Source organism: Oryx dammah, unplaced genomic scaffold (assembly GCF_014754425.2).
Source record: "Oryx dammah isolate SB20612 unplaced genomic scaffold, SCBI_Odam_1.1 HiC_scaffold_28, whole genome shotgun sequence".
NCBI lineage: Eukaryota > Metazoa > Chordata > Mammalia > Artiodactyla > Bovidae > Oryx > Oryx dammah.
The window spans coordinates 15,254,495-15,267,879 of NW_024070212.1; the positions used below are offsets into that span (position 1 = coordinate 15,254,495).

At 45.9% G+C, this 13,385-nt stretch overlaps 1 protein-coding gene across 2 annotated transcripts in view; it reads left to right on the forward strand.

Moving 5' to 3' along the window:
- The window catches only part of KCNN3 (potassium calcium-activated channel subfamily N member 3), a 172,014-nt gene that overhangs the window by 100,594 nt on the left and 58,035 nt on the right, over window positions 1–13,385 (forward strand). For both annotated transcript variants that reach the window (XM_040230433.1, XM_040230434.1), the window contains exon 3: window positions 872–1,290. In XM_040230433.1, coding sequence (XP_040086367.1) covers window positions 872–1,290 — 419 coding nt within the window. The remainder of the gene's footprint in view (window positions 1–871; window positions 1,291–13,385) is intronic.

The following is a 13,385-nucleotide window of genomic DNA, read 5'->3' on the forward strand; positions in this document are numbered from 1 at the left end:
TGAGCCCAGGCTGGGCGCACAGCGGGCACTCAGCGAAGGCTTGTTTCGGCTGCTTTGCTCATCTTCCCTGGTACGACAGCGAGAATCTCAGCTTTGTGGAAAGAAGGTGCGGGCTGGAAGGGAGCTTAGACATACCCGAGCCCAACACTCATTTCCAGAAAGAGACCCCATGGATTAATAATGCTAAAAATAGCAATAACAATACTTACGGAGCTGGTGCTAGGCAGGATTCCCCACACTTCATATATACTGGCCCATTGCAGCTTCATGGCCACTTCTATGCAGCAGGTTATTACTCTCACTGTCCCCAGAGGAGGAAACTGAGGCACAGAGAGGCTCAGTAACTGGCTCAAGGTCACAGAGGTAGTTAGTGTAGGGATCAGGATCCAGATCCAGGCAGTCTGGCTCCAGGACCCTCACCGCTAACACCCCAGCAGCGACTGAGAGCAATGTGCCGCCAGCAGACACTGTTCTCCCCGTGGGGAGAGGAGTCTGTGCCAGCCCCCGTGAGCTCACTCACTGAGGAAACAGAGCCTTTTCATCTCCACATCCCCCTCAGGGCTCAGCTCAGGGCCTGGCAGGGGCCCAGGGACCTGTGTTCAATGTAGTGAGCTGTGCATCTTCTTAGTCGTGGCACAGCCAGTTTAGGGGCCCCTTGGAGCTGGAAGGAACCTTGGGGAGCAATTTACAGAAACGGAGGCCCAGAGATGGACGTGTCTTAGCCAGGTCTCCTGACTCCCCGTCCAGGGCTGTCTTCACCCAAGCGAGGGCTCCAAAGAGGTTCCCCGGGGTGGATCAGCTGCCCTGTCCTCCTTCACCCCCACTGCGGGCTTCCCTCCGGGCTGCGCTCACAGACTTTCTGCTCCCACAGCTCTTCGTGATTGACAATGGTGCAGATGACTGGCGGATAGCCATGACCTATGAGCGTATCCTCTACATCAGCCTCGAGATGCTGGTGTGCGCCATCCACCCCATTCCTGGCGAGTACAAGTTCTTCTGGACGGCACGCCTGGCCTTCTCCTACACGCCCTCGCGGGCGGAGGCCGACGTGGACATCATCCTGTCCATCCCCATGTTCCTGCGCCTGTACCTGATTGCCCGCGTCATGCTACTGCATAGCAAGCTCTTCACTGATGCCTCGTCCCGCAGCATCGGGGCCCTCAACAAGATCAACTTCAACACGCGCTTCGTCATGAAGACCCTCATGACCATCTGCCCGGGCACTGTGCTGCTGGTGTTCAGCATCTCACTGTGGATCATTGCTGCCTGGACCGTCCGTGTCTGTGAAAGGTATTCCCGTGGGTCCGGTTCTGCACTCACCTGGGGCCTCCCAGCACACTGCTCATGCTGGGATGAGGGCAGGGGGAGGGGCAGGGAGGCCCAGATGTATGTGGTCTGATGGAAGAAGCAGGCATGTACCCAAACACCTCAGGAGAAAATGGGAAAGGGGAGGACCAAGTTGGGGCTGAATATGAGCTGCAGTGTTGAAACATTGGGACCAAGGTAAGCTGGGAAAAATGCATATATAATCTGCCTCATTTCTTGTTCTTTGTAAACCAATATATCTCAAATCATCCTGGTTATATCGTTACCCCTTTCTCACGTATAACACTTTATAATTTCTATGTTACCTCTCCCTCTTGGAGGTAAAGGATGCTCGCTAGCATTTTAAAGGCTCTGAGAAGTCCTGCAGTAATGAAACTAGTTTAATTTTGTTAACTCCAGATTTGCTCAAGCATCTTCACCCATGAGTGCTTTTCCTTGTGCATTACTATTGATGCCTCACTACTCAAAAATTTGGTCCACAGACCCATCAGCCTCACTGGGAACTTGTTAAAATGAAGAATCTCAGGCCTCACCCCAGAACTACTGAATAGAGGTTTCACTTTAACAAATTCACTTGTGATTTGTGTGCACCTTGACATTTGAGAAGTACTGCACTGATGAACTGTACTTTGGGAACCGTTGTTTTAGGAGGCTGGTGGCGGGGCCATGACTCAGAAGTGACTGGTAGGAGAGGAGGGGGTGATGGCCTAATAGAGACTGGGGGCTCTAGGGTATCATCCCAGCGCCTCAGAACCGCCATCGCTGAGGCTCAAGGTTCGTCCACGGCTACCCCCTTCCACAGCCATCGCCAAGCTGCCCTTTCTGACTCCTCTCCCTTTCCAGCTGGTTCTGGACATTCATTTTTCTCTGATTTTGTATGTGGAGTCTGAACATGAAGGTTAAAAAGCTGGATTCTTCCCCTATGTAGCCGTGAGATCTTGAGCAAGTCACTTCACATCTCTGAGCCTCGGTGTCCTCATTTTAAAACAAGGATCACTTGAGATAGAAGGGAAGATCTATATTCACTTGAGAGAGGTAGTTTTTAGTACACTGGGAGGCCTGGTCACGCATCCTGTGTGATTTACTCAGATCCTGTAGTCAACCTCCATTCATCATCACTTAAAATCGCATTATCAGATATTCCATGCACAGAGGAAACAAGCAAGAGAATTCTGGAGGAGAGTTGGTCTAAAAACATCTCAGGTATGCACTGAACCACATTTCCCACCTATTTTGAAAATGTTCTGTATGCAGACAGTTCTTTCAGATGTTTGATCAGCAGACACACAGTCAAACAAAGAGCCCATTCTGCTGCAGCCGGACAGGGGCCCCTTCATACGGCAGGGTCAATTTCTTAGAGCCAGTACCAAGCTGGGACACATTTCTTACATATAAAGCCCGAAGGACACACAATACCCATGTATTCAGAACCCCATCATTACTCAACAGCTGACATTATAACATCTGTTCTGAGTAGGACCATACCTCGCCAGACTTCATGAACCTTCTCTGGTAAGCAGACACTCTTTCTACAATGGAGAAAGCATATGTTTGGGTTCCAAGCCCAAAGTCCTTTTAGTTGAGCAATATGGTGCCAGTCACTTTACCTCTCTGGGCCTCAGTTTTCTCACCTGCAAGCTGGAATTAATAATACCAACTTTTTAGGATTTGTTGTTGGAGCCAGATAACACATGTGAAATGTATATCGTAATAGTGATAGTAACAATAAATAATAATAACAGAGATCTCTTGAGAACTCTTGGGAATCTTGTGGCTGCTTTTGAATAATTAGAACAAGCCTACTATAGGTAGACCTATGCTTTTCTTGTTTTCCTTTGTAATTGATCAGAGCTGAGTCTTCTAGCAACAATACTAATTGAATTTACATAGCCCTTTAAGGTGTTTGAAATCTTCCATGTTCTCAAATCAATCCTGTTTGGTGTGTATCATCACCTCATTGTCTCAGATGAGCGAACATGGAACACAGTACCAGCAAGTGAGTTTCACTGTTTATTGAACCTGTCAGAAGTATGGGTGATGATTTTTTATTGGAAGATAAGCCTGCTTCAAAATGTGTAGCTTGCAAAGTGCTCTGTTGTGCTGAATGACCCTCCATGGCCTCCACGCGGGGACTAGGTTGACCTGGCCCCCATCAGCCCGTGGGCCTCTGTCTGCAGAGATGACTGACATACCCAGCTGAGGCCCAAGGCAAAGGCACAGAGAAGCAATGAGCAAATCAAAAGTTCTCCTAAAGTTTCCCCTTCTCTTGTGAAAAGGCCCTTTGACCAGGAGGCATCTGCTTAGATCTCACATGAGGTATACTAAAACACAGGTTGTCATCACCCCTGTTTCTTGGGCACTTTCCCTGTGCCAGTTCTGTGTGAACCAATTCACCGGCAACTCCATTTGCCCTCACATTGGGCCTGTGAGAGTGCGCTGTGGCTGTCCTCATTTTAGAGTGGAGGAAACTGATGTCAAGTGACTGGCCCGAGGAGCCAGGACACACGGAGCCAGAATTTGAACTTGCTTCTGACTCTGAACTTTATATTTGTCTTACCAGCCCAGGCCAAATGCTGCACTTACAAGGAAACTGTGGCCTAAACTCTCCTGGCGACGTTCCCAACCCGAGCGCCTTAAAGCCACTGAGACTGACACTTAGATCCCAGTCTGGCTGTTTTGCCTGCCTCCGATGTCTGTGCTCTTAACCATTTTGTCACCCCGTTTTCAGGGCCACCTTCATGTTAATTTCCAACTTATCCGAGTGTAGGTAGTGGATGCTGTGGTGGGCCACCCAGGGGTCCCCTCTCCACCCAGGCTCTCATTCGCTCAGCTGAGGTTGTTGGCCATGGCAGAATTGCTCTGGATGAAGGGAGCTGCCTCAGCCAGGGTCAGGCCTCCTGCCCAGGGCAGCAAGCATCCAGCAACTTGTCAGTGTAGGAGCTTAAAGGCCCAGCCCCTCCATCCCCTGCAGGATAGCTCTGCAGGGCCTTCCCGGTTTCCGGACTCCTGTGGGATCATGTGATACTGGACCCTCTCCCCCTCCCCTGTCCTCCAGACCTCAGGCCCCACCCGCCTTGATCTTGAGCACGGGCCCAGCAAACCTTCCGCACTCACACATCTCAGCATCTCAATGACTTTCCCAGGCATCTGACCTATGGATCTGTGATTTTCCTAATCAGGCAAAGCACTGTTTTAACAAAGACCAAGCAATTTCTTTTAGAACCAAGCCCAAATGAGCATTGTCTTTCCTCAATGTCAAATAATAAGCAAGACTGGCAGAGACAGGAATTAGTCAGCCAGAGACTGTACAGAAACTGGAGGCAGGGGCTGCTGTGGAGGCCTGGAGCCTTGGCCAGGGTGGGAGGACAGTGTGGGCAAGATGGTCTTGATTGCTCTCAGCCTGATAGAATGACAATTCTGTCACCTGAGACAGCAGAGAGGGTAAAAAGGACTTGCCCAAGGTCACATAGCAGCGTGAGAGGTTCTCGAAAAAAACTCCCCTCTGTTGATACCCCCAGCGGGGCTTGTTCACATTCCAGGTGGGTTTCATCAGCCCGGATGCATCTCTAGCTGTGTACACACACTTCTGAAGTTGCTATGGAAATCCCTCCTCAGCAAGCCTCATTTGAAAAGACATTTCTCATAGCTGGGGTTGGCTTTTATGTGACAATAAAGGTTTTTCACATTTCCTCCTTCCAAGGAGGGAGAGAGAATTGGTAATTACCCAGAACAGCCTGCTATCAGGAGGGCAGTGCCTGGTTGCTGGGAGGGCAGCGTCAACAGCAGGCTTGTTTTCCCTGGACCCCGCCGAGGCATTACATCATGGGTTCCGAGGCCTGACAGTTGTGGCACTCGGCATTCTCTGGGATTCTCCTGGCCGTGTGCCTGCCTCCCACAGGCCTCCCAGAGCCCATCCGAGGAACCTCCTCATTAAGCACTGTCACACGCCGAGCAGCCTAGCTGGTGGAGAGACCGTCAGAGGCCCCAGGCCTAAAGGCCACCAGGTGGGGCAGAGGGCTTCCTTTTCAGGGGGCACACCCCAAAAGAAGCCTACCAGCTCACATATGGATGCTTATCTTCCTAGGAGAAGCAACAGGGTCTCCCATGACATTAACAGAGTTAGCCGAGGCTTGTGATCCCTAGCCGAGGCTTGTGACCTCCTGGCCTCTTGGATGGAATCCCTTTGGTCTCCTCTCTCCTGAGGCCCCAGGCTGTGTCAGTATCTCAGGACTTCCAGCCTATCCACAGGTCCTTGGTGATGATGGTGTGAATTTCCATCTATGTCTGCACATTGGCATTTTTGTGAGAAATTTAATTCTGGAGACCTGGCTGCTAGAACGGGAGAAGAACCATGAATGGCCATTCTTTCTCTCATTAAAACAGAGCCACCCCTTCCATCACAAGGAAGATAAGAGACTTCCAAGCTATAGAACAATTTGTAATAAATATCCATAGAGCAGGGGGAGGGTGATGCTCAGAAAAATTGCACTATCAGGGGTCCATGATTTTAGAGGTTGCAAACCACTGGTTTGGAGAGTAAGAAGACTAGTTAGTAAGGATAGGAAATTATCTGTCACATTAGATGAAGCCTGCTAGACTCAAAACCCTGCCCTCTAGCTGGAGAAAGGGGAAATCAGCCTCCTTTAGGGTAGAGGAGCAGCCTGGGGCCATCCTGCTGCTGGTGCCACGTCTGGATAGATCACTCCTCATTCAAAGTTGGATTCCTGGCAATGGGCAGTGGAGCGGGGAGGAGTAAGGAGGGGAAGGAAGGTAGGGAGAAGGGAAGGGGAATCTTATAGGAGGCCTTTGAAGCAAATATGCAGCATTAAGAAAGAGGAAAATAATTCTCAAGATGCAAAAGACTGCTTATGAGGAACAAAAAGCAACATTTGAAGATTGTTGGGTATCCCTTATAGGGTGCAAGAAGGTGATTGTCATAGAGAAGAGTGGGCAGACAGGAAATGAAAATGTATCTAGTTCACATAAGCCTAGAGTTCACAGAGAAGGACAACTGTTTTAGCAAAAAGAAAATCTACATCAGGGCGCTGATTTTTTTTTTAAATGCAGAATGTGAAGGACAAAGTTAAAGGTTCTCTCTGAATGTAGAAGACAAGAACAAAGAGATGAGAGAAGAGGGTGAATAGGACAGAATTAGAAGCTGCAGAGTCAAGGCTAAATCCTAGCACTAGAGTTATTTTGGAGGAAGAAACCATAATAAATTAGATAAAAGCATAATCAAGGACATACATGAAGAAGACTTTTCCAGAATTGGCTGGCCACAGGGGTGGTGAGGAGGTTAAGATTAGTCAGATCAAAAAGGTTTCTGTTTTCCAGCTAGAATAGGGGAAAAAAATTTTTTTTCTGTAAAATTTACTGAATCATAGGGTTAAACATAAGGAAATTAACCCTGGATATTCATTGGAAGGACTGATGCTGAAGCTGAAGTTCCAATACTTTGGCCACCTGATGCAAAGAACTGATTCATTGGAAAAGACCCTGATGCTGGGAAAGATTGAAGGCAGGAGAAAGGGACGACAGAGGATGAGATGGTTAGGTAGCACCACCGACTCAATGGACATGAACTTGAGGAAAGTCCAGGAGATAGTGAAGGACAGGGAAGCCTGGTGTGCTGCAGTCGATGAGGTCCCAAAGAGTCAGACGCAACTTAGCAACTGAACAACAACAAGGTTAAGCAATCTGAGATGCACATAGGCAACACAGAGCAGACTTTTCCTTAGGAACCCTAAATTCTAGGAGACATTGGGGCATTAGTGTCATTTACATGAGGGAACACAAGGGTCATTCTTGGAGTTTTGTGGGCATAGAGGTTACAACTTACATTTTGGGGGGAGCTTGGATATTAGTTGACCCAGGGGTGAATCATAGTTAGGATCTTAACAATGGAACAGTATGAAAGAAAGACAGGAGGACAGTACTGAAGCCAGGTAAACATGCGATCCCGACTACATTTAAACATGACCGTGCAACCAAATTCTAGTGTCAAAGAAAGAGTAGATTCTGGAAAGAGTAAATGTATGCAATAAAATAATTCAATAGTAGTGAGAGGGTTGCTAACCCACAGATTAAAAAGGTGAGAGAAGTCTAGAAAGGATTAATAAATACATGCTAAATTCATTATCTTAAGTAGAAGAGAATTTTAAAAGCCTTATCTCTCAATTTTAATAATTAGAGAAATATAGGTTAAATCATTTTTTAAAGCTAAAGGTAACCACAGGAAGAAATTTTTATAAGTTTAATGATGATAACAATAGCGTCAGCCAGGTATTGTTTCGCTTCATCCAGACCACAGTTCCATGAGGCATGGGACTATTGTTATCATCATCCTGCATGGGAGGAAACTGAGGCACAGGGAAGTTACGGTTTTGCAATGTGCCTTGGGTCATGGAACCAGGGGTCTGCAGACTTGAGACCACTGCCCCCCCGCCCAGCCTCCTGTCTGAGAGTCTCGCTTTTTCCTACCCGGAGAAGGTGCATTTTCCACATTCCTGGATGAGAAACACAAACATCATCAGAGACAGAAAAATAAAGGAACAAGGAAGGAAAAATTGAAAAACAGAAAGCATGAAAAAAGGTGAGAGGAAACCAAACTTAAAATGTGTCACAATCAACAGAACTGAATTTACCTCCCCACTTAGAAGACAGTGTTGCTTACTTAGATAGGATTTAAAACCAAAACTAAATGTTATGCTGTTTACAAAAGAGTACCTTAAATAGAAAGGTCCAGAAAAATAAATGAATAACAAAGGTGTATTAGGTGAGTACAAACCAAAGGGCAATTGAGTAGAAATCTTCATTTTAAACCAAGTTGAATTCAAAGCCAAAATCATTAAATGGTCCAAAGGAACCATTTAATCTGGATAAATGCATTATACACAGTAATACTGTGAACTTTTTGTGCAAAAATAAATAAGGAGATAGAGAATCTGAGTTTTTAATGTTTTAATTGACTGATAAATTTTGAACTTTGTAGCTGATAAGTAATACATTTTTAAAGCATCCATTGAACATTTACAAAAATTGATCAGCTTCTTGGCCACACATTTCAAAACATCAGAAAAAAAATTTCAGGCATATTGTCTAACTTCAAGGCCACAAAACTTCAACTAAAAGGAAGCTTTGGGGCAGTGGGATTTTGAAAGCGATCTCCTCAATTACAACTTGTTCAAAAGAGAATTGTTCAAAACTACCATTGAAGACTATTTTAAAAATTACAACTCTATAAATCAAAACTCAGGATGTGCCCAAAGTTGTGCTCAGATGAAAAATATCCTTAAAGTTTTACACTGAGAAAAAGAAGCATGGAAATAAATTGAATTCATTAGGAGAACAAAAAGGCTCAGGAGAACAAATTAGTTTTATAACAAAGACAGGAATTAATGAATTTAAAAACAGAATTAGTAAATCTCAAAGGTATCAATGTTTAGCAAGTCTAATCAAGAAAAAAAAGAAAACACAAAACTAGAAATTTTAAAGCAGAATACCTACTGATTCTGAGGATAATTTAATAAATAAAAGAGAATAGCTTAACTATTTTTTGAAAGCAAAGACCTTTGAGGAAGACTTTCTCCACCAGATATCATTAATAAAATGTATTATAAAACTAAGGTAATTAAGTCTCTTTGGCATTGCTGAAAAATCAGTAATGACAGATCAATGAAACCTAAGGGAAACCTTCAAAATAAATCCCACTTTGTGAGAACTCAATATTTGAGGGAAAAAACCAATTAGGAAGCAATAGATTATTCCATACATGTTAATAGAAAGATTGGATTCTTGGATGAAAAATCAAATTAGAATCCCACCTCTCACCAAAATAAATTCCAGGTGGATCAAAAAGTCAGATATAGAAAGAAACCATGAACAAACTCCAGAAAACAAAGTGAATATTTAATCAATCCTGAGATGGGAGAGAATTGTTAAGCATACAGTTTTAGAAGAAAAGATATGTGAAGGAAAACACTGGCGTATCTGATTACATTATACATACAATTTTGGATTTCTGTTCTTCAAAAAAAAAAAAAAACTTATTTAAAAGACAAATGTTACACTAGGAAAAATATCGGCAGCAAACATGACAAGAGGTAAATATATCTGTTGTACAAAGCAATCCTAGTTACCAATCAGAAAAACTCATCTTCTCAGTTAAAAAAAAAAAAAAAGAAAAAAAAAAAAACACAGCCACAAAGAAAGAAATACAAATAGCCAATAAAATGAAAAAAACACAGCCTCTCAAATCAAAGAACTGCAAATTGAAACTACAAGGAGAATTGCGTTTTCTCCTCTGGAACTGACAAAATTTTAAATAAATATAATTCAGTGCTGAAGAAAGTTGTTATTGGTGGTGGTAGAGTGGGTGGGTCGTTTCTCTCATACTGACAGCAGGAAGGAAAATTAGCACTGCCTTTCTGCAAAACAATTCAGCAGTATGTCAAGGGAGCCTTTACAAGTTCATAACTTTAACCCAGGAATTCTCCTTCTAGGAAGCTATTCTAATGAAATAATCAATTTATGTCAAGGCCCTTCCTATGCATTCTACAATAGTGGAGAATCAGAAACCAAGTAAGTGTCCAGGATTTAAGTAGTTAAATAAATCATAGCACATCCATATGGGTAATAAAGCAACATTTTTTTTTAACCCATCCTTTGAAGACTATAATAAAGTAGGAAAAAGTCATGATGTAATATTTTTTGAAAGGATCACACAAAAGTATTATATAGGATGTTACCAATTAAAAATAGATATCTCACATGCATAGAAAATGCTTGGGAAATACATATATTGTTTTCTGTGGGATGTTACATGTGATTTTTTTGGTTACATTTTACTTGCAGTGAGAATGCATGACAATATGTGTGTGTGTGTTTTAATGTAAAGGGATCATTTTGTTTTTTCTCCCTCCACAAAGCCCCTCGTCTCATCTTCCACAGAAACTCACATTTTCTATCAACAGGGCTTGAAAGTAAAGTTGAATGGCTCACTCAGTTTTTACACGTAATTTTCTCAGAGAAGCACAATAAAAGTTCCTTCCTAAAGGGTTCCCCTTCAGATCTAGCAGGCACTGTCCTCAGTGGACAAGGTAAGCGGACGACGTAAGCCTAGGCTGGGGTCCTCCCTCCCCCGGGAAGGGGTGACACTTAGAGAGCCCCTCTGTGGCCGCGGGATGCTTACGGGAGAACCTAGAACCACTGTCCAAGCAGGTGGGGTTCTGCAGGTTAGGTGTGATCCGAGGCCCGGCTGGCATTAGCTCTTCAGCACCGGCGCTGGGTGGGTCAGGTTCTGGGGGCCCAGCGATGACGCGGGAGCGCCCTATCCAGTCAGGAGAAACTGCCAGCCCGCAGGTGCTTCCTGCATGGTCAAGGCCTTTGGAGCAGGCTGGTGCAGGGGGCGCGGGGCAGGCAGGGCAGGGGCGGTGGGCGGGGTCTCAGGGCAGGGGCGGGCTTCGGGGAGGAGCCAGTCGGCGCCTCTGGGCACTGCCAGGGTTCAGGTTCAACCCTGCTGTGGCGCGCGCGCCCAGAGACACAAGAATAAACCTGAGGACTGGTCCTCTGTCCCAGCGCTGCCTCTCACTCCTGCTTCTTGCAGAGTCCCATTCTTATTTCACGTGCGTGTTTTGCACCGATCCTTACTCGCTCACAGACCACTTGCTCTTTCTCCGTTGTTTCTGATTCAAAACTTCTTTCCTCTTTCTTCTTGGCAGTATTTTTGTGCTCTTTGATAATTTGGCATGGCAATTGTTAATTTGTGACTGGTTTATTTGTACTTTTATTTGCATTAAATAACATTCACAAATTATAAGTAACGAATGACACCTCTTAGGGGAATCAAGAAATGAGGAAAATGCCCCCCAAAATTAGCATTCTGAAGCACTAAGTTTGGGACATTGTGGATGCAAAGTGAACTCTGTTGTACAGAGAAACCATTCTATTTTAACAGTCAAGTCAATCTCCAGATTCCTCCTGCCTCTGTTACACTAAACACTAGGTTTCCCTAAACTCTTTCTCGCTGGGAGGTGCTGTGCTCAGTTGCTTCAGTTGTGTCCGAATCTTTGCGATCCTATGGGCTGTAGCCCACCAGACTCCTCTCTCCATGGGCTTCTCCAGGCAAGAATACTGGAGTGGGTTGCCATGCCCTCCTCCAAGGGATCTTCCCCACTCAGGCATCGAACCAGGGTCTTCTTCATCTCCTACACTGCAGGCGGATTCTTTACTGCTGAGCCACTGGGGAAGCTTGGTGCTGAGAGGTGGCCAGTGCCTTTTTGCCTCCAGGATTTTTGCCTTAGGGTAGATCCATATAAGGACAGGGCTCTTTCTCCAGCTGGAAAGAACCATTCAACCTTTCTCAACCAGGATTTGAGAATTAAGCCCTACAGAAAAGACCTGGAATGACCATCTTTCTGATACCACCCAGAATGGTACACAGTACCATCCTTGATGTATAAGAGGGAAGTTGCCTGTTTTTTATCATAGATGCCTAAGGGGACCCAGGCTTCTCTTCCCCAGGACCAGATGAAAAAGGCTGCACCACTAGGAGGAGACAATGCCAAAAATCTTACAGGGGTGGGAATCCTTGGAGGGAGCCAAGGTGAGGAAAAGGGAGGGGTTCCTGTAAGCTGCGTCAGCCACATCTATTTGTGGGCTGACATTTGTCAAGACAGGAAATCTACATTCTGTCAACTTTTCCATTTTTCAACTTTGGGGTGGTTTTGTTTGCCCCTGGCGATGCCATGGTGCCCTGCATCTCAGTGCAGGCCCCTCCACCAACAAGGGATGGCACCCTCATCCCACAGATCTTCTCCATGTGTTTAGTGGCCTGGCACATGTCATGCACACTCCTTGCCACCCTGCGCTTTCCTCCCCCCTCCACTGTGGGCACGGCTGCTGCTGCCCAGGCTAGTGTGAAACCCTGCACTCCTGCTCTCATAGCATAGCTGCTGGGAGATTTTTTTTCATAAGATAGTCTCCTTCCACTTAATAGAGTCTCCTCCATCCCCTGAGACTTGACTCCAGCCTCCCAGAGGCTGAGCTGGAAGGGAATATGGGTGAGATAGGACTTCCCTGGTGGCTCAGACAGTAAAGTGTCTGTCTACAATGCAGGAGACCTGGGTTTGATCCCTGGGTTGGGAAGATTCCCTGGAGAAGGAAATGGCAACCCACTCCAGTACTCTTGCCTAGAAAATCCCATGGACGGAGGAGCCTGGTGTCCATGGGGTCGCAAAGAGTCGGACACGACTGAGCGACTTCACTTTCTTTCTTTCTTTCTATGCTACACTCCAAGTGGCACCTCATTGAGCATCCCCAGCCCCACTCTACCTCTCACCCCACCTGGATGCCTACTTCCTGGCTCTGTGCGCTGCCCAAGAGTTTCCCTGGCAACCTCCATCCCCTGGTGGCTTGGGAATAGTGGGGGGAACCCATCAACCCTACCATACCTGGTTCTTTGGTTTTCCCGAGAAGTTCATGGGATCTGCCTGCCAATAAAGGTCCAAGGCAGGCACGGACATGCTGAGAAGGGCCAGATGGGCTCAACACCCCCACGATAGAGGGGGCACAGAGTCTAGTGAGTAAGACTCCTTTTGAAAATGGTAAACATGTTTGAGCTGAGCTAATACATGCAGTGACACCGTGGTGACAGTGCTCAGAGGCTGGTTACAGCCTGAACTCAGGGTTAAAAGACAGTTTGGCTTCTGGTTCCACCATCAGCCTTGGACATTGTCCATGTACTTAATCTCTCTAGAGTCATGCTGCCTCTACTGACCATGCTCTGGGACAGGGAACTCATCACTCTAAAAGACCATTCATTCAACAAACTCATGGTTGCCAGGGCAGGGGGAAGGATGAGGGGGAAGAGATAGGGAGCTTGGGATGGACATGTACACACTGCTCTGTTTACAGTAGATAACCAACAAGGTCCTACTGTCTTGCAGGGAACTCTGCTCAATGTTATGTAGCAGCCTGGATGAGAGGGGAGTTTGGAGGAGAATGGATACATGTATATGTATGGCTGAGTCCCTTTACTGTCCACCTGAAACTATCACAAC